The 24,827-nt window shown below is 47.1% G+C and overlaps 1 protein-coding gene across 13 annotated transcripts in view; it reads right to left on the bottom strand.

Annotated features, from left to right (window-relative positions):
* asxl2 (ASXL transcriptional regulator 2) overlaps positions 1–24,827 on the bottom strand; it is a 360,043-nt gene that overhangs the window by 25,374 nt on the left and 309,842 nt on the right. For all 13 annotated transcript variants that reach the window (XM_038800064.1, XM_038800070.1, XM_038800063.1 and 10 more), the window contains one exon: positions 17,058–17,154. In XM_038800064.1, the coding sequence (XP_038655992.1) occupies positions 17,058–17,154 (97 nt within the window). The remainder of the gene's footprint in view (positions 1–17,057; positions 17,155–24,827) is intronic.

Below are 24,827 nucleotides of genomic sequence, written 5' to 3'. Positions count from 1 at the left end.
TTAGCTGTGAGCATCAAGAGATAAAAGATATAGACACAGAATGTCAGGTTTTAAATTTGGATGCTATGAGGCAGTCAGGCAATAATAGTTGTGAGAAGGTTGGACTGCAGGACGAATAGTGAGGAATTATTTTGTTTCAGCGATATAAGATGACTCAGTTTCATAAGGAACATGGTGTCTCCATTTTATATAATTGCATGAAGGTAAATTTAGTGAATTAGGTCCATTCTGTCTGTTGTTCTGTCGATTCGTATCAAACCTAATCTCACTAAGTGTTTGTTTAATCTGTTTTGAGAGAGATTAAGAAAAGACATGAAAAGAAAAAAGCTCTGTAGAAGAGTCATACGGACTTGAAGCGTTATCTCTATTTCTCTCTCCACAGATGCTGCCAGACCTGATGAGTTTATCCAACATTTTCTGATTTTATTTTATACTCAAAAAGGACAAGTATTGAATGTTCAGCTCACATGATGGAGGGTCATCAACAATTCTGGCCCCTGGGTCATTTTATCACTTAAATAGATAAAGGCATTGAGAATCCATTCCCAAAAAGTCATCAAAGATTAAAATCAAGTGGAGTGTGAAACCACCATCTGCTGAGCCCATTTGTATCCCAACAAGGAGTTTATGTTGGAATTGTCCCATAGTCTTTCAGTTCATTAAAGCAGGTCAAGGGTTAATACTATGTCTGTGTGTTTATGATTCGCGGCAGTGCCAGTTTTCTGGCCCATTAATTGGAAAGCAGCAAAAGGAGAGGATGGTTCAGATGAGCAGTCCTATATCAAAGAAAGAGGGTGAGGGAAGTGTCATGCCCAGAAGGCATGAAAGAAAAAATAGATAAACACAAACACAAACATGTATATATATATATATATATATATTTATTTATACTATATATATATATCTCATCCTGGCTACTTGATAACATTATTTTGTTTTGGACAAGGGCTTTAAATTGACTGAAGCCATGACTGGCTACAACTCACACAAAGGAATTTCCAGCTTTCAGAAAAGCACAGCAACCCAGTTATCCCTAAAAATGTGCCAATGTCTCCTGTGACTGCAGAAATCAAATTGCAAGGAAATGCAGAAAGGCCCTTTATATCACATAATCCCCCAAGCTGCTAGGTCCTGTAACATTGCCTTGAAGCTAAAAGAGGCTGTCTGCCATTTTCCATCACCGAAACAGCAGCAGGACTAGGTTTAAATTATCTGGCCCTCATCAACACTTTCCTACTGGAGTGTCTGAATTTTATACGATAAGACCAATTCATCTCTATATGCTTCTCCCATCATGGAAGTCAGCATTACTGGAAGCATCAGCTTCAGTCTGCTAATCTTTCTGAAGGAATGTACAGGCTTTTGATTCTGGACTCATGTGAAACAATCATTCTTATTTTGTCTTTGTCTCTGTCCTATACATCTTTCTTTCCCTTATCCCTCTTTTATTGTATGAATGTAAAAATGGAGGAGATGTTGCAAACCTTCTTCCCCTTTTTTTTTAATGTATAAAATAATCAAACTATCAATTTTACCCTTTCACGAGTTTGGTGTGGGGTTATTAATAGAGGATTGGATCACCCCAAACTGAGGTTGGAGAAAATACGGCACTACTTATAGAGAGGAAATCAATAATCAAAAACACTGTTCTGTTTACTGACAGGTCATGAGGGGAGATATCAGGGCTGTCCGAGAAATGAGACTTGATCGTGATGCTGAGGTAAGGGTGAGTTGGAGATCGTGGACTCAGGGGTTCTTGTCATCATCAGGGTGGATATCCCACCTCTGCAAGTGGCCAGCCAAGCAGAGACAGCAGTTCTCCTGTGTCACCAGAAGTGATGTTCAACACTAGTACTACTGGAGACCCTGGCTCAGGTAGGAGGGCCCTCCTTCACCAGATTACAGGCATCTCCACATGGAGTGGCCCCTGGGGGAATACTAGCAGCAGTTGGACATGATCATCATGGCCCTTTTAAAAAATTTGTTCATGTGACATCAGCAGTGCAGGCTGTGCCAGCATTTATTGCACATCCCTAATTGACCCTGAGGAGGCAGTTAAGAGTCAGCCACATTGCTGTGGATCTGGAGTCACATGTAGGCCAGACCAGGTAAGGATGGCAGATTTATTTCCCTAAAGGATATTAGTGAACCAGATGGGTTTTTCCCAACTATCGACAATGGTTTAATGGTCATGATTAGACTTTTAATTCTAGATTATGATTGAATTCAAATTTCACTATCTGCAGTGGTGGGATTTGAACCTGGATTCACAATGCATTACTCTGGGTCTCTAGGTTACTCATCCAGTGACAATACCTCTGAGCCATTCCTTTCATAAAGTGGCCTCAACTGGCCTCTGTGCAGGAAGGATGTCTTCAATCTACCCTCCGCCCATAACCTAAATGGAAACAGGGGTAAGTTATGGGGTTGCCGCCTCGCATCTTCCCATCTGATTATACGTATCCCCCGCCTCGCAGCTGATGTCTGGCACGTTATAGGAATGGGGGGGGGGGGGGGGGGGGGGGGAGTTAAATTCCACCCAGCACTTCAAATAAATGATCAATCATTACAACTGGCAAAGGTCATCAACCTGAAACATGATCTCTTTCTCTCTCAGATGCTATCAGGCCTGCAGAGTATTTCCTGTATTTTCTATCTTGAGATTTCAAGGAACATTTCGCTGTCATAAGACCATAAGAAATAGGAACAGGATAAGGCTGTTCGGCCCCTCAAACATGTCGCGCCATTCAACAGGATCATGGCTGCAAAGACATTCCTCACATTCACGTTCCTGCCCTTTCTCCATAATCCTTCATTTCCTTACTGATCAAGAATCTGTCTATCTCAGCCTTAATTATACACAAGGGGATGGATTCTCTGGATTTGGGACTATGTCCCCATGCCGTTGTAAAAACTGTGGACTGTCACGCCAGAAAAACTGGCGTGAAAGGGCTACATATTCCTAGCCCTGCAGGGGGCTAGCAGGGACCCGGCGTAAAACTAGCAGCTTCTGATGCAGATACGGACACCTGCACTTCCGGGTCGGAGGGCGCGCATGCGCACGGTGGCGGCCTCCAGCGGCCACGCCGTGCTCCATGACGGTCTCAGACTGTGGAGCTGGACATTAAAAATAGACCCCCGATCGGCCGCGCGCCCGAACCTGACCGCCCGCCCAAACATTGCCTGGCTGCGTATAAGCCCCCCCCCTGCCCTCCGATCGGCCTGCCCCGACCAGGGCAGCTGCGGACTGAGTCCGCAGCCACCACGCTAGTTTCCCGACCGGCAGGACCATGAGTGGTCCATGCCGTCAGGACTTTGGCCGGTCGGGGACGGAGAATGGAGAGCGGGCCTCCAGCAATGGAAGTAGGTATGTGCTGTGTGGCGCGGCGTACTCCTCTTCTGGGCCCGCAGAATCGGGGAACACGGCGCCAGTCCCGATTCCGTGCTGGGAAATGGATTCTCCGCCCCAGCACCGGCCGAGATTTTGGCATCTTGGTGCAGAGAATCCAGCCCAAGGACTGTGCACCCACAGCTCTTTGTGGCAAGGAGTTCCAGAGACTCACAACCCTCTGAGAGAAGAAATTCCTCCTCAACGCAGTCTTAAATTGGCCCCTCTATATTTTGAGACAGTGCCTTCTGGTCCTAGACTCCCCCATGAGGAGAAACATCCTCTCAGCATTTACCCTGTCGAACCCCTTAAGAATCCTATATGTTTCAATGGGATCACCGCTCATTCTTCTAAATTCCAATGAGTTTAACCGTTGCTCATATGACAATCCCTTCATACTGGGGATCACCCTAGTGAACCTTTGATGAACAACCTGTGAGGAAATAATGGCTGGAATTCTCCGGCCATTAAAATTTTCTGTTCCCGCCGGCAGCACACCCCCTCCTGCGGGTTTCCTGGCAGCATGGGGTGTCTTCAATGGGAAATTCCATTGACAGGCGGCGGGAAAAGAAAACGGTACACTGTCGAGAAACATGCTGCTGTGGGACCAAAGAATCCCGCCTAATATTTTTCCTTAAATAAGGGGACCAAAACTGCACACAGTATTCCAGATGTGGTTTCACCACTACCTTGTACAGTTGCAGCAAGACTTCCTACTCTTATACTCCAATCACTTTGGAATAAGGGCCAACATTCCATTTGCCTTCCTGATTTAATGGGGAGGCAGTAGCATACAATATTGTTACTGGACTGGTGATCCAGAGACCTAGGGTAACACTCTGGGGACCCGGGTTCAAAATCCACAGCAGATGGTTTAAATTGAATCTAATAAATATCTGGAATTAAACCATGAAAACCATTGTTGAATGAGTTGCCCTGGGAATCCTCAACATCAACTCTGGTCTGCATGAAGTCTCATGGCTTCAAGTCAAACAAGGGCAAACCTCCTGATTACCATCTCCCCTCAACTGATGTATCAGTACTCCTCCATGTTGAACACTACTTGGAGGAAGCACTGAAGGTGGTAAGGGCACTAAATGTACTCTGGGTAGGGCACTCAATGTCCATCACCAAGAGTGGCTCAATAGCTCCACTACTGACTGAGCTAGCCGAGTCCTAAAGGACAAAAGTGCTAGACTGGATCCCCAAGGGAACCAACAAGAGGGAATGCATGTTACTATTAAAGGAATCAAGGGGTATGTTTGGGGGGGGGAAGGCAGAATCAAAGTATTGCACTTGATGATCAGCCATGATCATAATGACTGGCGGAGCAGGCTCAAAGGGCTGAATGGTCTCTCCTGCTTCTATTTTCTATGTATGCTTCTAACACACTAGACCTGATCCTCTCCAGTCTGCCTGCCACTGATGCATCAGTCCATGACAGTATTGATAGGAGTGACCACCGCATAGTCCTTGTGGAGACAAAGTCTCATCTTCACATTGAAGATACTCTCCAATGTGTGCGTGGCACTACCACCGTGCTAAAGGGGACAGGTTCAGAACAGATCGAGCAACTCAAGGCTGGACATCCATGATGTGCTTTGGGCCATTAGCAGAGTTGTGCTCAGCCACAAACTGTAACCTCATGTCATGGCATATCGCCCACTCTATCACTCTATCATATCGCTCACTCTATCGCCCACTCTACCAAGCCAGGGGATCAACCCTGATTCAATGAAGAGTGCAGGAGGGCATAACAGGGGCAGCACCAGGCATGCCGAAAAATGAGGTGTCAACCTGGTGAAGCTACAATACAGGACTACTTGCATGCCAAACAGCATAGCAGCAAGTGATAAGACAGAGCTAAGGGATCCCATAACCAACGAATCAGATATAAGCTCCGGCACATCCAGTCGTGAATGCTGGTGGACAATTAAACAACTCACTGGGGGAAGTGGCTCCACAAATATCCGCATCCTCAATGATGGAGGACCCAGAACACCTGTGCAAAGGACAAGGCTGAGGCATTTGCAATAATCTTCAGCCAGAAGTGCTGAATGGATGACACATCTCGGTCTCCTCCAGGGAGTCCGAGAATCAAAGATGCCAGTCTTCAGCCAATACGATTCACTTCACATGCTATCAAGAAACAAGGCACTGATACTGCAAAGGCTTTGGATCCAGACAATATTCCAGCAATTGTCCTGAAAACTTGTGCTCCGGAACTTGCTGCACTCCTAGCCAAGCTGTCCCAGTACGGCAACAACATTGGCATTTACCCAGCAATGTGGAAAATTGCCCAGGTAAGCCCTGAACACAAAAAGTAGGACAAATCCAACCCAGCCAAATACGGCCCATCAGTCTACTCTCAATCATCAGTAAAGTGATGGAAGGGGTTGAAAAGTGGCAAGTAACATTAGCGCCACACACGTGCCAAGCAATGACCATCTCCAGTAAGAGAGAATCAAATATTGCTCCTCAATATTCAGTGGCTATGAAGTGGATCTTACTTAGAAATAACCTGCTCACTGACGCTCAGTTCCTGACCTCATTACAGCCTTGGTTCAAACATGGAAAGAGCCGAACCAGAGGTCAGGTTAAAGTGACTGCCCTTGACATCATGGCATCATTTAACGGAGTGTGGCATCAAGGAGTCTGAGCAAAACTGGAGTCAATGGGAACTAAGGGAAAACTCTCCATTGTTTGGAATCATACCTGGCACAAAGGAACATGGTCGTGATTGTTTGAGATTAGTCACCTCAGTCCCGGGACATCACTGCAGGTGTTCCCCAGGGTAGGGTCTGAGGCCCAACCACCTTCACCTACTTTATCAATGACCTTCCTTCCAACATAATGTGAGATGTGGGGATATTCGCTGATGATCGCAAAATGTTCATCACCATTCACGACTCCTCAAACATTGAAGCAGTCACGTGCAAATGGAGCAAGACCTGGACAATATTCAGGCTTGGGCTGACAAGTGGCAAGTAACATTGGTGCCACACAAGTGCCAGGCAATGACCATCTCCAATAAGTGAGAATCAAACCCTTGCCCCTTGGCCTTCAATGGTATCACCATCACTGAATCCCCCACTGTCAACATTCTGGGGGTTCCTACTGAACTGGACTAGCCATATAAATGCTGTGGCTACCACAGCAGGTCAGGGGCAAGGAACCCTGTGAAGAGTACCTCATCCCCTGTTTCCCCAAAGCAACACCTACAAGGTACAGTCAGGTGTGTAATGGAATACTCTCCACTTGCCTGGATGAGTTCAACTCCAACACACGCAAGGAGCTCAACACCATCCAGGACAAAGCAAACCTACACACCTTCCACAAACATTCACTCCCTCCACTACCGACTCACAGTGGCAGCCGTGTATACCATCTTCAAGATGCACTGCAGGTTTCATCAAAGCTCCTTAGGCAGTACCTTCAACCCAAGACCACTACCATCTAGAAGGACAAGGGCAGCAGATACATGGGAACACCACCACCTGGAAGTTCCCTTCCAAGGCACTCACCATTCTGACTTGGAAATATATCGCCATTCCTTCCCTGTTGCTGGATCAAAATCCTGAAACTCCCTCCCTACGAGCACAGTCCTACATCACATGGACTGCAGCAGTTCAAGAATACAGCTCACCACCACCTTCTCAAGGGCAATTAGGAATGGGCATCAAATGCTGGTCAAGCCAGCTAAGGCCACACCCCCTAAAAATGAATTAAAAAGATTACCTGTTGCCCCTGTGCGCTAGCTTTCTGTGTTTCATGTACAAGTACCCCCAAGTACCATTGTATTTCAGCCTTCTGTAGTTTTTCTACTGTTCTTTTCTTCCCCCTTTCAAAATGAACTACTTCACATTTTCCCACATTATACTCCATTTTCCAACTTTTTGTCCACTTAATTAACCTATCAATATCTCTTTGCAAATTGTTTGTATCCCTCCCGCAACTTGCCGTTCCACCTATTTATGTTTCCTCTACAAATTTCAATAGAGTGCATTTGCATCCTTTCTCCAAGTCATTAATATATATTGTAAAGAGTTGCAGCCCCAACACTGATCCCTGTGAAACCCCACTGGTTACAGGCTGCCAACCTGAAAAAGAACCCCTTATCCCCACTTGTTGTGCCCTGCCCATTAGCCAATTATTTTTTGCCAATTAAAGGGCAATTTAGCATGCCCAATCCACCTACCCTGCACATCTTTGGGTTGTGAGGGTGAAACCCACGCAAACACGGGGAGAATGTGCAAACTCCACACAGACAGTGACCCAGGGCCGGGATTCGAACCCGGGTCCTCCGTGCTGTAGGCAGCAGTTCCAACCATTGTGCCACTGTGCCGCCCAGCCAATTCTCTATCCATGCCAATATACCACCTCCACTACTCTGGTATCTTAACTTATGACTTAACCTTTTATGAGGTATTGTGTCGAACACCTTCTGGAAATCCAAATACAACACATCTACTGGTTCCTCTGTTCACTCTGATTGAGACTTCCTCGAAAAACTCTAATAAATTAGTCAGACACGAGTTCCCTTTCATGAGGCCATGCTGACTCTGCTTGATTAGATTATGATTTTCCAAATGTGCTGCTATTACTTCCATAATAATTGATTCCAACATTTTTGCAACAATAGATGTTAAGCTAATTGAACTATAGTTACCCGCTTTTTGCTTCCCTTTTTGAATAGGGGTGTCCCATTGACAGTTTTCTAACCCTCCGGTACTTCTCCAGAATTCAAGTATTTTTGGAAAATTACAAGCAATGCAGCCACTATCTCTGCAGATACTTCCTTTAGCATCCTAGAATGCAAACGATCAGCCTTCAGCCCCATTAGTTTGTCTGATACTATTTCTCTAGTGATGGTGATGGTATTTAATTACTTCCCCATATTCCTTAGTATTAATAGGATGTTCGAAGTATCTTCCAGCATAAAGACTGATGCAAAATATCTGTTTAACTGTTCTGCCCATTTGCTTGTTCCCTATAACTATCTCCTCAGATTCATTTTCTAAGAAGCCTAGGTTCACTTTGACTTCCTCTTCCTTTCTGTAAATAATTAAAATTTTGTCTATTTTTATAATCCTCACTAGTTTGCCCTCGTAGTTTATTTTCTTTCTCATTATATCTTTAGTCCTCCTTTGCTAGATTCTGAATTTATCCCAGTGTTGTCATTGACTTTTGCCTCCTTATATGCTTTTTCTTTCAACTTAATACTCTCTTTAACTTCTTTGATAAACCAACCATGGTTGGTTTATCCTTCTCTTAGAATCTTTCCTCCTTACTGGGATATATTTTTGCTGCGTCATAAATTACCTCATGAAATGTCTGCCACTGCTTGTTTACTATCTTTACTGCTAATCTATCTGTCCAGTCTACTTTAGCTAACCCTATCCTCATTCTATTGTTATTCCCTTTTCAGTTAAACACAATTGTTTCTGACCCAAGTTTCTCACTCTCAGAGTATTAAATTCTATCATGTTATGATCACTACTTCCTTGGGGAATCTTTTACTCTGTGGTCATTTATTAAACATGCCTCATCACCCATTACCAGATCCAAAATAGCATGTTCCATCGTTGATTCCATGACATATTGCTGTAAGAAACAACAAGTAGGTGCCCATAAATTTAACAGGTGGAGGGGGGACTTCACTGGGAAAGTCGCGAGGCAGGTTTTTTTTTTACACAGAGGGTGTTGAGTGCCTGGAATGCGCTGCCAGGGGAGGTTGTGGAAGCAGCGTTCAAAAGGCATCTCAGCAAATACATGGATAGGATGCGCAGAGAGGGATACAGCACAAGGCAATGCTGAGGGGTTTGGCCAAGGGTGGTATCATGACCGGTACAGGCTTGGAGGGCCAAAGGGCCTGTTTCTATGTTGTATTGTTCTTTGTCAGCAGCTTCATGCCCTAAAATAGATAGGTGAATAGCTGGCACTGAAGAGGGGGGAATTATACAATAAATTGCTGGAGGATCAAGGCATCCAGGCTTTGAGTATCAAGTAACTCATCAGTCAGCCAGATTGAAGTTTATCTAAGTAGGAAATGGAGTACAGCATCACTGAGCTTGCATATTCAGTGAGGAGGACAAGCTCCGAACTAGTCATTACTGCATTAAAAGGATTAAGAAAGCTGATACAAACAGAAACATGACAGAAGCAAGTGATGGATATTGTGTGACAAAGATGCTCCAAGAAGTATCACACCAAAAGGAATTGCACGCACATGCAAGACTTTGAATATATTACTGCTAAATCTCTCATGCCCCAGATCATGGTTAGGAAAAGAAAGTGACAGGTCCTTGAGCTATGTTTGTTCTAACAGGCAGAAAGACAATGCAGCAACCCCATCTGAGGAAAGTAAACAAAGGCATTCTTGCAGTGTCATCTGTCACTGAATGCAGTGCCGCATATAAAACCAGTGAGAACAACAGTCATTGCTGTTTTAGAATTATCTTTTTTTAAATAAATTTAGAGTAGCCAATTATTTTTTTTCAATCAATTCAGTGTGGCCAATCCACCTAACCTGTACAATTTAGGGCTGTGGGGGTGAAACCCACGCAGACACGGGGGGATTGTGCAAACTCCACACGGATAGTGACCCGGGGCTGGGATTGAACCCGGGTCTTTAGCGCCATAAGCAGCTGTGCTAACCACTACACCAGCATGCCGTCCGCTTTTCAGTATTATCAGTAGGCATAACAGAGTTACCTATTCAAGGATTTTATATATATATGTTTACATATGTACAAGCATGTGTGCTGCACACTGCTTTTTAAAGCAGGAAACATAATTGAGGGTATTTAGGACAGCATGGTGGCGCAGTGATTAGCACTGCCACCTCATAGCGCTGAGAACACAGGTTCGATCACGGCACTGGGTCACTGTCCGTGTGGAGTTTGCACATTCTCCCCGTGTTTGCGTGGGTTTCACCCCCCCAATCCAAAGATATGCAGGGTAGGTGGATTGGCCATGCTAAATTACCCCTGAATTGTAAAAAAATAATTGGGTACTCTAAATTTATTTAAAAAATTGAAGGCATTTCCCAGAATTAGTTACCTCTGAGGAAATCTTGTTAATAATCTTTTCTTGTTAAAAAATTAGCAATTTTAGATCAAGATACAAATTCTACCTAACAACACTCAATCAACATGACTGGGAATATTCTTTACTTGAAATGGACATTACGCAACCTATCTTGCTGATTATTGCTATATCAACCTGCAATTGGAGAAGAAATCATAGGAATGTTTTATCTGTAAACCACAGGATATATCTTCATAATTCATTGCTGAATAATCATGTAATTAACAACAGAGAAATAATGCGTTGGTGGTAGCCCTAATTATAGCATTACATCTCTGTCCTGGCAAATCAGACAGTGATGAATGTGAAACCAAGCCTGATTGATATTAAAAATTTGCAATGTGGCAAGCCACTAAACACCTTACATTAAAATACAAACTGCACATTATAGAATCAGTGCAGATGGAGGCCAATCAATCCACTGGGATAGCACTGGCTCTCCGAAAGAGCATTCTATCCTATCCCACTCCCCTGTCTTATCCCCAGAGCCATGCACATTCTTTCATTTCAGATAGCAATCTAATTCCCCTTCGAATACCGCGATCGAATCTGCCTCCATCACCCTTTCAGGAAGTTTGTTCCAGACTCCAACCACCCTCTGGGTGAAAATGATTTTTCTCACATCACTTCTCCTTTTGTCCATTATCTTGAATCTGTGCCCTATAGTAAAACATGAGCAGCACATTATTCAGAAGCTTGGACTCAGTGGTAATAACACGGTTATGTTTTAACCTCCCAGTTGAATGCGGGCCAACTATTCGCAACAGGAAATAGTGACCCTCAAAAGAAAATTGAAAGGAACGGTCAGTGCAAGGAGACTTTTATGTTTCAGTTGTGACAAGAAAATTCTAAACCAATTACTTGGATAACAGATTTTTTTTCCAATCTGGCTACCAGTTAAAAGTGTTACAATGTATCACAAGGAGGGAGTGTAGCCACCTGGGGTGGCCACTGCCCAACACAAAATGGAAGATTACAAAGAATGCAGGGAAAATGGACATGTTGCAAAAGCAAGCAGCTTGCAAAAGCGCTTGTGTATTCTGACTGCTGCAGAAACCAGACAGCACTGTGAAAAAAACAAGTTAGCATACTAATGAGGCGATACCCGGTGATTCCCAGGTACAATGGAAACAAGTTAACTCAAATCGCTACACTGAATAGAAGGCCAGACTTCTCGGCGCCAAAAGAAGTCCAAAACAATAAGCCCCAAGAACCGCCCAGTGGTCGAGGGACTGCCCCGTTATTGGGGAAATTCAAATCAATCGATTGGGAAGAGACCCAATCGATTGCAGGTTTATAGAGGGTCCGCCCTGAAGGATGCAAAGCCCCTGGGACCTATAAAAGACAGGTCACAGAACTGATTCGCTCTCTTGACCAGCTCCTCTTAGCCAGCACTCTCCTTGACCACCGTTACAGCAGAAGACCTTGAGAAGGGGAGGCCTGGTCAGCAGCCGCCATCAAGTAAGTGTCATACAACGCACGCTACGAGAGTAGACACTCCTGACCCCTTTAGTCCACACCGACTGGAAGCCTGCGGATCCAGGACAAAGCTAGAGGCCATTGTTCCCTGATCCAGCAGTTCCCTTATCCAGATAAGTATTTGGCCTGTTAGTGGTAGGATTAGCCTAGTCTTGTAGTTCTATATGCATAATTAGTAGATAACTATTATAATAAACGTGTCTTGTTTGAACTTACTAACTGGTGTATGGAGTTATTGGTCTGAACTTGAATTTGAAACTTGTGGCGGTATCTTAACGATACCTGGCAACTCTAGAGCTAAGGAACGAAACAGAGCCAAATTGAGTATAAAGCACACTCACCAAGAACGAGCAACAGTACCCAATAGGAATCCCAGGTTAGTCTGTGGTCCAATGTAGTAATGTGTGAAGCACAAAAGTGGCAGTTCAAGAGTTTCTGGACAATATTGTTCACATGCTTATTTCCCAATATAAACTGAATCATCCAGGTAGGAGCTATGCAGGTTCAAGCTGCTTCCTCACAAAAGAGGAAGAAAACTAAAATCAAATGAATGTGGAAATAACGCAAGCTGCTCTTCTATACTTCCTGGAAACTAGCTGTGGAACAGTTGGTGGGCTTTGGTTACCACCTAGCCACTCAGTAGCATGTATTAGATTTGATCCAAGAAAGAAGGACAAAAATGGAAGAGGAAAATGTAAAATTAATGTCAAAGGAATAAGATTTATATTTAACAGAAAATGAAAGATGACACTTTGAATCATGAGGCTGGCTCGAATACAGCCAATAGTATTCAATGTGGCAGAGGACATTGATGATGATGATGGTCTGTTACTGCCTTATGGCCCTTCTGAAGTCCCACCTCATTCTCACACAATGTCCAAACTGCAGGAGGTGTAACCATGGGCCTCTTGCTTTACATTCAAACGCTCCTGTCACTTTCCAGGCACATAGAGGAGGCTGGCTACAATGTGGCACAGTGTGTTGCACGGATCTTGGAGCCCATCCTTTCCACCCTGGAAGTGCTGGTCATCTCCATATTGCACTGGCAGACACAGCCGTGATGCAGTGTCTGGTGATTGCTGTCTCAACTTCCACTGCAGCATTGGCAGAAGTCACCCAATGTCTCAGTGCTGCAGTGAAAGTTCAGACTCAAGTTACAAGATCTATACTTGCTGCTTTGCAGGCTCAGACACCTGCCTTCATGGGTGCAGATCTCAGTGCTCAAGGGGCTGCAGGTCTTGTGGCTGTCCAGCAATATGTATTCTAACAGATTACGTTGATTCTGAAGTGCCTCCTTGAGGACGGGGCTGTGGCACCATGCAAAATGAACCTGCTGTCCTCTCTAAGGTTCAGAGCATTTGAGTTCCCGCCATTGTTACTCCACCAGTTCCTCTGCTACTACTCTCCTGCTAAACCAGCTTAGACTCCTGCTGCCCATGCTGAGGTCTTACAATCTGAAGCCACACACTGAAGGCTTAGGATTGCTCAAAGTTGTTTTGCAAGGTCATCTGTGACCTCCCTCATACAAAATCATGCCTTACCACAAACCATACTATGGCCATGGGCAAAGGAGCACTAGGTAATTCATTTCTGTTTGTACAATTGGAACCACTTTTGGGATAAGATATTAATAAGGTTTTGTGGCTGTTCGTTATTGTAGGATGATAGCCAATGGGTTGATGTGATGGGACATTTTAGAAGGATGTAGAATTGGGAAATGGTGGCTCCAAGCTTGTCACGGGAAGTAGCTTCATTGAAAAAGAGTCGGTGAAAGCGCTTTGTGACACCTCTCCAGAGCAAGGGGATCCAGGATGCATTCTTTCTGCCTCCTTCTTTTCCTCTTCTTTCTCCTCCTACACTGAGGTGGCCTCTAGACTCCTAGGGACAATGGTTGTGTCCTGATGGTGGCAGATTTTAAGGATGACCATGATAAATTTCGAAACCCACTCTGGCACATGCTGGAGGGCCCTGCCCCCCAGATTGGACAAGGCAGTGAAACTGCTGCTCACGCAAGCCAACTATCTGCCCCAAAATGTTTCTCATGGTTTCTTGGTTCTCATCATTTTTCCACTGTCCTCGTGTGACCGGGTAATTCAGGAGTTTATCAGCCACATGTGCAGGGGGTAGCTTTTGTCCCTGAAGAGCGAGCTTCTCGGCCTCCATGATGGCCTGAAGATAGTGGGTATGGCTGATTGGCACATAATGAATGCATCCTGATGTTGTTAGGATAAGGGAAATTCACAAAAATGAACTATTGAGAGTGGTCGCACACCAGCTGCAAATTTATAGCAACATAGCTCTTATGGTAACTGTACTTCTTTTCACTGACATTATGGGCCCGCAGAGTCACTTGCATGGCACCCTGAATCCATGTGCACTTTCATCCAGTTAGTCTCTGCTGAGTGGGGAAAATGATGTACTCGTGTCTACTGGAATAGATGGCCTCCATGACCTCTCAGATGCTTTAAGAATAGCTTACTGAGAAATGTTCGAGCAGGGCCCTCATTGCCTTAGTATGAAGCTCCAGGTCAGATTGTAGGGGGTGATATAGTTCAGTGACCATCACCTTGTTGAAACTGAGTCATATCAGGAATTGCTCCTTGGTCAGAGGAAGTGGTAATGGAAAACACTTGGTGGGCAGGGCCATCTGTGAGAACCCTCTTCTTCATCCCCACACTGCAGCCGTAACTTCTCTTGCTGGTCATGTTGCAGATTCAAAGCTTCTGCAAATACAGGCCCCCGACCTCAGTCACAAAAACTCTAATGCACTTACCTCCAGGCATGAACAATTACGAACATTATTTGCCGACTGCAAACTGAATTGTTGTTTTTAATCTCCTGTTATTTGAAAATATACTTCTTCCTCCTTTCACTCCCTCTAAGGATCATTCCACCCACAGAGGCTGGGTGATCATCTCCCAAACAACGGTCAGTCTCATTCTGTAACAGTCAGACACATTCCTGGGCTGCTTGGGGCTACCACTGCATCCACATTGGGAATTGCTTCATTTCCTTTTGTAATCTTGTCATACTAATTAATTTGACAAGAAAACTCGTCATGTAGCAATTCACACAGAGAAGGCCCATGTCTTGTACTTGAAACAGTCCTATCCCAACGTTTCCACATATTTGACACTTTAATTTTTAAAAATGCTTTAACAACTGCTTACCTTTCACATAGCTTCTCTCAGATTAAATAATAAAAAAGCTAGTTTTCATTCTGGTTTAGACTTAAAATAAAAAAATTTAGAGTACCCAATTCATTTTTTACAATTAAGGAGCAATTTAGTGTGGCCAATCCACCTAGCCTGCAGATCTCTGGGGGTGAAACCCATGCAAACACGGGGAGAATGTGCAAACTCCTCACGGACAGTGACCCAGAGCCGGGATCGAACCTGGGCCCTCGGCGCCACAAGGCAGCAGAGCTAACCCACTGCGCCACCAAGCTGCCCTATTCAGGTTTAGACTTGATAAATGATGCACGGATGTGAGCTTGAGGAGATTTTGCAGAAAACGGATATTACAATGGGTTGAGGATTCAACTTAAGACAAATGATGGAACATGCAACACATTTTCCTGTATTACAGCAGTTTTACACTATGTATTATTCTGGAAACTTTTGAAATTTAAAAAATGCAATATAACTATATTTTACAAGTGATGCAAGTACACCACACATTGATTAGACCTAGGGAGATACTCATAACTCACTGCCAGCTATGACACATACCACTTAATGCATAAAAGAGCTGCAAAACAAATTCAATATTTTTTTTTAGAAAACATTTTTTTAGAAAATGTTTTATTGAAGAATTTATAATTTTCACAGTTTAACAAATTAACATTCTAAACAGCCTAGCGGCCCGACACACGCAACAATATTACAATAACATAACCAACTAACCCCCCCCGCCCTAGCTCCTAACTACCCGTATATTAGATTCCCTGTCTCGTTTTACACTGCCATGCCTCTCATTTTTCTCCCCCTCTTTCTGCTGATGTTCAGTTTTCCTTAAAAATGTCGCTGAACGGCTGCCACCTCCGAGCGAACCCCTGAATTGAACCTCTCAAGGCGAACTTAATCTTTTCCAGCCGGAGAAACCCTGCCATGTCACTAACCCACACTCCTAACTTTGGAGGCTCCGAGTCCCTCCATCCCAGCAAAATCCGTCTCCAGGCCAGCAGCAAGGCAAAGGCCAAAACAACGGCTTTCCCCTTCCCGGCCCCAGGATCCTCTGATACCCCAAATATTGCCATTTCTGGACTCGGAGTCACCCTCCCTTCCCGGACTTCTGACATGATGTCCGAAAATCCCTGCCAGAATCCCCTCAACTTCGGACACGTCCAGAACATATGCACATGATTTGCCGGGCTTCCCCCACAGCATCTGCACCTGTCCTCCACTTCCTCAAAAAACCTACTCAACCGGGCCACAGTCAAATGAGCCCTATGAACCACCTTGAACTGGATCAGGCTAAGCCTGGCACACGACGAGGATGAATTGACGCTCTTCAAGGCCTTTTCCTATAGTCCGATGTCCAACCCCCCTCCCAACTCCTCCTCCCACTTCCTCTTCACCTCCCCGATAGGGACCCCTTCCCACTCCATCAACTCCTTGTATATCTCCGAGACCATCCCCTCCCAACTCCCGGTTTTGACATCACCTTATCATGTAGTCCCCTTAGGGCAAGGCAAGCTTGGAACCTGCCTCTGGACAAAGTCCCGTACCTGGAAGTACCGAAACCCATTCCCACCCAGCAACTCAAACTCCTCCTCTAATGTCTCCAGGCTCAGGAAGCCCTCATCAATGAAGAGATCCCCAAATCTCTCGATCCCTGCCGCTGCCACCTCCAAAAGCCCCTGTCCAGTCCCCCCGGAACAAACCGGTGATTATCACAGATCGGTGACCACACTGATGCCCCCTCCAATCTCATGTGCTGTCTCCATTGTCCCCACACCCTCAGGGCTGCTACCACGACTGGGCTCAAATTCAATATTTTAATGGACAACTACTGTGTGCTTCTTTTAGGTGGAGGAATCCAAGTTGCGCATTTTTATCGGATTACCATTTTCTTTTGCTAATTGACATAAGTTACTCACCTTCCGATAACCGTTCTTTCCAGCCTTGGGCTGCAGAAGTAAAGAATTCATTATTCAGTGCTGAGGTGCTCAAACGCATCAAACCATCTGTACCCACCTACGGGAAAAATTAAAACACATTGGGTCAAAAGTATTGCAAAGGTTCTCCCAGTGTCTGCGTGGGTCTAACCCCCACAACCCAAAGATGTGCAGGGCAGGTGGATTTGCCACACTAAATTGAACTTAATTGTAAAAATTAATTTAAAAAAGTATTGCAAAGGCAGTCACATGTACATTCTGGAGAAGGAGCCTCGGTGTATAACCGCTGCATTTATCCAGGGCAGATAAAAAATTAAAAACACAGGAGGTGAGCGTTGACTTTGGTGGCAATGCAAAATAGCTAATAGTAATTCATCCGCAAATTTCACACTCTGCCCGACTTTATTTTCCATTCTCTTCAAAGGGAAAGAAAATGGGCAGGGTGTGAAACATACTGTCAGTTGAATATCGCTTATATTACACACTACTGCTGAAGTTAATGAGCAGGATTCTCCGTTTCAGAAACTAGGGCTGGATCCTCCGTCCCAGCAACCAGCCAATGGGATTTCCCATTGTGGGCACCCCCATACCGTCGGGAAATCTGACCCACTGCTGGTGAAACAGAGAATCCAGACCTAGGTGCTCCTGCTAGCGCAGAATCAGCTAATATTTGCATTGCCACTAGGAGTGCTGGGGAGACGAAGAAGATGGCTGCCAAAAATCCGGTACCAGGCCGCCTTCATGTGGACATCCACAGGATGTTGGACGCAGTTGAGCAGAGGAGGCACACCCCATTCAGCAGGGTGGGGCGGAGACACCAGCCAGCTGTAATGAATCAAGCCTAGGACAAGGTGGCAGAGGCAGTGAGTGCTGGCAGCCTCACCAAGAGGACCGGCATGCACCAGGAAGAAGATGAAGCAGCTTAGGTGATTAACCACCTGTGTAATCCTGGCATCACTTCCATCCTTGATCCCTGACATTTGCCCCGAAACCCTTATATGTCAGTAACACTCCACCTACCAACATGCCCCTCAGGAACCTCCAACACGTGCACTGCCCTCTTTGGCCAGGCACCTTGCCCAATATGCCACCAGTTAGAAACCCTTTCCATAAAACTGGTGTGCTGACATCTCACTATGTCCTTTCTGTGTCCCCAAGGATAAAGCAGGGCAATAACGAAGGGAGCGCCAGAAGAAGGGCGAAGGCATGCCAGAGCTATGCGTGCTGAACCCCTTTGAAAAATGGGCCATGGAACCTGTGAGGAAGAGCTGAGTGGCTGCCATGGAGTTCGGCATGTGCCAGAGAAGTGAGGGTCTAATATAACTTTATCCAGATGTTCTATCTCAAGTGAGTCTTTCATCTTCCATAGTCCCGTCCCTCCCAAGAGCTGACCCAATGTCCTTTGTCTTAATAATAATAATACTCTTTATTGTCACAAGTAGACTTACATTAACATTGCAATGAATTTACTGTGAAAAGCCCCTAGTCGCCACATTCCGGCACCTGTTCGGGTACACAGAGGGAGAATTCAGAATGTCCAATTTATCTAACAGCACGTCTTTCCACTTTGTGGGAGTGAAACAAGAGCACCCGGAGGAAACGCACCCACGTAGACATGGGGAGAATGTGCAGACTCCACACAGACGGCAACCCAAGCCAGGAATTGAACCTGGGACACCGGAGCAATAGTGCTACCATACCAATCTTGCAGGATACCTACCAGATCACGCCGAGCCATCCGGGATCGCAGCCCCCGCCTCCGGACCCTCAAAACACCCTGATGCAGAGCTTCGCGGATGACAAAGACTTCTCAGTGCTGTGTTCAACAGCACCATCTATCAGCACAGAGATTATCACCTTGATGGGACATGTTAGTGGTCAGGCTCCAGGGTCACTCTTTAGTGAACACCACACACATGCTGCAGCCAATCAAGGGAGCGGCAGGTCGGAGGGCTGCCTGATCCCAGGGAACAGTTGCCCCCAAGACAGATGTCACACCCCTGGAAAAGATGATCCCATCACTGATGCAGTTTCAGAGTTTACAGGGGGAGATGTCAGCAACATTCCAGTGCTTGCAAGAACAGTTGGAGGAGTTCGGGCTCTGCTTCAGGCACAGGAGATGGGCGGCTTTGCGGTAGAAGGCCTGGAGCAAGAAATCAGAGCCAAATGTCAGGACATCCAAGGCTTGGGCCACACGGTGCTGTCCACGGCTGAGGCGCAGGACAGGAGGGTCCAGCCACGGCGGACATGCCCCAGGTGCACATGGACATTGCTGCGGCCCTCCAGAGTGTCGCCCACTCACAAAGGGTCATGGCTGAGGGCACTGAGAGCATTGGCCGTGTTGACCATAACCAGTCACAGAGGGAAATGACACTGTCACAGAGGGAAATGACACTGTCACAGAGGGAAATGACACTGTCACAGAGGAAAATGACCGAGACAATGAGGGGCATGGCTCACTCGCTGAGGGACATGTCCCAGTCACATGGCTGTGGGCATCGACACGATGGTTCAGACCAGGGCAGGCCTGCAGGACTGGCAGTGCCAGATAACGTTGAGGCCTCTGGAGCTCATTCTGGCTGCCCCTCCATCCCATGAAGTAGCCTCGGGCGCAGCGAGCACCTATAGGGAGGAGGAAGGGATGGGGCCCTTCTGAACTCCCCCCACCTGACAGTGGCACATCCGATGGGCAGCTGGCAAAACAGGGTCACATGTCGTGTCACATGGCGACATGTGTGCCATCAATAACCCCTGGAACTGGGGCATACCAGCGATGACGCAAATCCAGCAGCCAGGGCATCCTGGTGGATCTGGTCCAGGTTGAAGTGAATGTTGACAACTGCCTGGATGAATAGGATATCCGTGACATCTCGGATGCACATGTGCATAGGCATTTGCAAAATCCTGCACAAGGGGCAGCATGGTGACGCCAAGGACCCGGGTTCGATCCCGGTCCGAGATCACTGCCCGTGTGGAGTTTGCACATTCACCCCGTGTCTGTGTGGGTCTCACACCCACAACTCAAGAAGATGTGCAGGGTGAGTGAATTGGCCACACTAAATTGCCCCTTAATTGGGAAAAAATAATATTTAGAATTAGAATTAGAATTAGAACAGTACAGCACAGAACAGGCCCTTCGGCCCTCGATGTTGTGCCGAGCAATGATCACCCTACTCAAACTCACGTATCCACCCTATACCCGTAACCCAACAACTCCCCCTTAACCTTACTTTTTAGGACACTACGGGCAATTTAGCATGGCCAATCCACCTAACCCGCACATCTTTGGACTGTGGGAGGAAACCGGAGCACCCGGAGGAAACCCACGCACACACGGGGAGGACGTGCAGACTCCACACAGACAGTGACCCAGCCGGGAACCGAACCTGGGACCCTGGAGCTGTGAAGCATTTATGCTAACCACCATGCTACCCTGCTGCCCCTATTTGGGTACTCTAAAAAAATTTTTAAATCCCGCACATGTCCACGCTCGAGCCCTGGAAGGAGCCAGATGCATAGAAGTTGACGGCATCCACCTGGTGCCAGGTGAGCAATCATCTGGCACAGGTAGCGCACGGACTCTTCGGTGAGGAGAAGTCGACAGCAGCACACGTGGTCTGGCAGGTCCTCGAAGGACAAGTGCTTGTGGTAGAAACATAGCCTGATGTGTCACCGCCTTCGGCTGACCTCCTCGGTCTGGAGGTCAGCCGACACTTGAGCCTCACCGGCTAGCCCCTGATATTCCGGGCAGGCTCCTGTCGTGCAGGGTCTGCCCTAGGACTCCTGCCACCATGCATCCACTACAGCAGCAGCGACCAGGTAGAGAGCTAGCATGGTAGGCTGAGTTCCAAATTCCATTGCTGTGTGGCAGGAAGGGGAGAAACAGAGACTTTCAGACAGGTGGGACTACCCTTGCCGTTTAGAGTGGTGGGAGGGAGCTTACGCTATTTGGGAATCCAGGTGGCACGGAAATGGGAGAACACTACATAAGATAAATCTGACCCAGCTAGTAGAGCAAATGAAGGAGGACTTTAGTAGGTGGGACATGCTCCCGCTGTCACTGGCGGGGAGGGTACAGAGTGAAAATGATGGTCCTCCCCAGATTTGTTTGTTTTTCAGTGCCTCCCCATCTTTATCCCAAGGGCCATTTTTAAACGGGTAAACAAGGTGATTTTGGGTTTTGTGCGGGTGGGTAAAACGCCGCGAGTGAAGAAAGGGTTGCTGGAGAGTAGTCCAGGGGAGGGTGGGCTAGGCTTGCTGAACTTTAGCAACTATTACTGGGCGGCAAATATAGCCATGATTAGGAAGTGGGTAGTGGGGGTTGGTCGGTGTGGGAGCGAGTGGAAGCGGCATTGTACAAGGACACAAGTCTGGGGGGGGCCATTGATAACGGCACCTCTGCCGTTCTCGCCGATGACGGTGGCCCGGATGAGCAAGTTTTTTGGGGTAGAGGACAGGTGTGCGAGGGGGCCAACAAATCATGTCCGTATGTTTTGAGCATACCCGAAGCTTAGGGGATTCTGGCAGGGTTTTGCAGATGTCATGTTCACGGTTCTAAAAACACAGGTGGTGCCGAGTCCATTGGTGGCGATTTTTGGAGTGTCGGAAGATCCGGGAGACCAGTGGGTGAGAGAGGCTGATGTCTTGGCCTTTGCCTCTCTGGTAGCCCGGAGATGGATACTGCTAGCGTGGAGGGACACGAAGCCACTGAACATAGAACAGTACAGCACAGAACAGGCCCTTCGGCCCTCGATGTTGTGCCGAGCATTGTCCGAAACCAAGATCAAGCTATCCCACTCCCTGTCATTCTGGTGTGCTCCATGTGCCTATCCAATAACCGCTTGAAAGTTCCTAAAGTGTCCGACTCCACTATCACAGCAGGCAGTCTATTCCACACCCTAACCACTCTCTGGGTAAAGAACCTACCTCGGACATCCCTCCTATATCTCCCAATCTGATCTTATAGTTATGCCCCCTTGTAACAGCTACATCCACCCGAGGAAATAGTCTCTGAACATCCACTCTATCTATCCCCCTCATCATCTTATAAACCTCTATTAAGTCGCCTCTCATCCTCCACTCCAAAGAGAAAAGCCCTAGCTCCCTCAACCTTTCCTCATAAGACCTATCCTGCAAACCAGGCAGCATCCTGGTAAATCTCCTTTGCACCCTTTCCAATGCATCCACATCCTTCCTATAATGAGGTGACTAGAACTGCACACAATACTCCAAATGTGGTCTCACCAGGGTCATGTATACTTGCAGCATAACCCCGCGGCTCTTAAACTCAAGCCCCCTGTTAATAAACGCTAACATACTATAAGCCTTCTTCACAGCTCTATCCACTTGATGTACAATCTTCAGAGATCTGTGGACATGAACCCCAAGATCTCTCTGTTCCTTCACATGCCTCAGAACCCTACCGTTGACCCTGTAATCCGCATTCAAATCTTTTCTACCAAAATTAATCACCTCACACTTATCAGGGTTAAACTCTATCTGCCATTTTTCGGCCCAGCTCTGGGCTCTTTGCAGCCTACAACAGCCCTCCACCTCATCCATTACTCCACCAATCTTGGTGACATCAGCAAATTTACTGACCCACACTTCAGCCCCCTCCTCCAAGTTTTTGAATAAAATCACAAATTGGAGACCTGGGTTAGCAACATGGCTGTGTTTCTATCTTGAGAAAATCAAGTTCACCCTAAGAGGGTCCAAGCTAAGGTTCGTCCGGAGGTGGCAGCCATCTGTCGACTTCTTCGGGGAAAATTAACTGTCAGCAAAGGCAAAACATTTAAAGGGGAGGGGAAGTAGGCGATTTTCTGTTTAGGATAGGAGGGACTTGTTAGGGATGGAGAGGATTTATGCAATATGTTTATATTTGGAGTTGCATTGTTTACTGTTGTTGTTACTGTTATTATTACAAAATTACAAATACCTTAATAAAATGTTTCTTTTAAAAAAAAGGAAGGTGGGACTTCCCTTGACCATCGAAACCCCCAGTTACACGGTTACCCAGAGTTTGGCTGCTCGGCTATCCTCACCATTCTTCCCCCCGCCCGCCCCCTTCTAGATCATGGGCAGGATTCTTCGACCCTGCGCCGGGTCGGAGAATCGCCGAGGGGCCGCGCGAATCGCGCCACACCGCCCCGGCGCCATTGGGACGGGCGCAGCACCAGTCGGGGGCCGCTCTACGCACCCACCCCCGCGAACTCTGGCCCAGATGGGCCGAGCGGCCGTAAAAAAAACCCTGAGTCTCGCCGGCACCGTTCTAACTTGCTCTGAGTCGGCGGGACCACGGCGTTGAAGGGTCAGGTGGTGACCTGTGTGTGTGTGTGTGTGTGTGTGGGGGGGGGGGGGGGGGGGGATCCCGGGGCGGCCTCCGATGTGGCTTGGCCCGCGGTCGGAAACCGCAGGCCGGCCTCTCTGTCTCCCGGCCTCTTTTCTTCTGGGCCTGTACTCCTGCGCCATGTTGGGTCGGGGCCAGCACGGACAGGGGAGACACCGCGCACGTGCGGAAATCACGCCGGTGGGACTGCGCATGCACGGGTTCGCACCAGACCCACTGCGCATGCGCGCATCCACCAGTGCCCATTCCACAGCCGGATCAGCAGCTGGAGCGGCATGAACCGCTCCAGCGTGAATTGCTGATATTGGGGCCGTGTTGACGCCATCGAGAAACACGATGGTGTTTCCGACGGTGTCAACACTTAGCCTCAGGATCAGAGAATCCCGCCCCATGGTACTTGACACTGTAGCCCTGTCACCATCAGTGACTTTCACCCGGCTCTTGGTGTGCAAATCCTCTATCCTCACCGCCTGTCCCTTTAAATGGTTCACCGGTGGCTTCCACAACAGGTGTTAGTGATGGGCTCTGTGGTCCCTGTCCTGGTTCTCCCAGTGGGGTCTCTTGTGGGTAGTCTCATTGATGAGCCTTGTGCCTCTCCACCAGAATGTTGGAGCTGGTGTGTGGTGGAGATGTTTATACTGTACAGACATACGCCTCTAAGCTAAAAGACTGGTGTGCAGAGAGGTCTTACAGGTGGGGTCACTGTGGGTTGTGTGCCTTTGCCTGGAGCTTGGCTGCAGTGTGATGTGGAGCCTGTGTTTAACACAGAAGTTGTGACAAGGAGTTGTTCAGGTTTCCTGGGTGGTCTGGGAACCATACACTTATACCGTGTGAGACCAATGGGGCATGTTTCACCTTGCAGTGCTGGAGAATTCACTTGGTTCTTCGGAGTGGGAAAGCTGATAGACTTAACAGTGAGGCTGCTACTCTGCAAGGGGCTGTGTGCCAGGGAGGGTTCCAGCAGCTACCGGTGACTGTGTCCCTTATGTGGGTTATCTCTGTTAATTTCCTGCTTCCTCTGCTGTGGAGCTGTGCATCTAAGTAGCGCAATGAGGAGTCCCAACACCTGGTGGTCCGGCGATTGAGCATGGCCATGCCCATCTCCCTGATCATACTGCGGATACATGAGGGTTTGCAGATGGCTGGGTAAATGGATCTCTACATGATCAGGAGACCTCAGAGCATTTCAAAGATATTGGCAGTAGCCAACAGTTTGAACAGACAGTAAGTAACACCAAGTGGGTGAGTTGCTAGTTTGTTATGGCAACAGTGGATTCAGTCATGGCACCCCGATCCCGAATCCACATCCTTGCCACGAAGGCGGTCCCCACTCGTACCAGAGGTCCAGGCACACACCCCAGCAAGCCTGAATACAATGAAAAAGGTACCTACCTCCTTGCTCC

This window comes from Scyliorhinus canicula, chromosome 6 (assembly GCF_902713615.1).
Source record: "Scyliorhinus canicula chromosome 6, sScyCan1.1, whole genome shotgun sequence".
In the NCBI taxonomy this organism is placed as follows: domain Eukaryota; kingdom Metazoa; phylum Chordata; class Chondrichthyes; order Carcharhiniformes; family Scyliorhinidae; genus Scyliorhinus; species Scyliorhinus canicula.
This window is presented reverse-complemented; position numbering and strand designations above follow the sequence as displayed.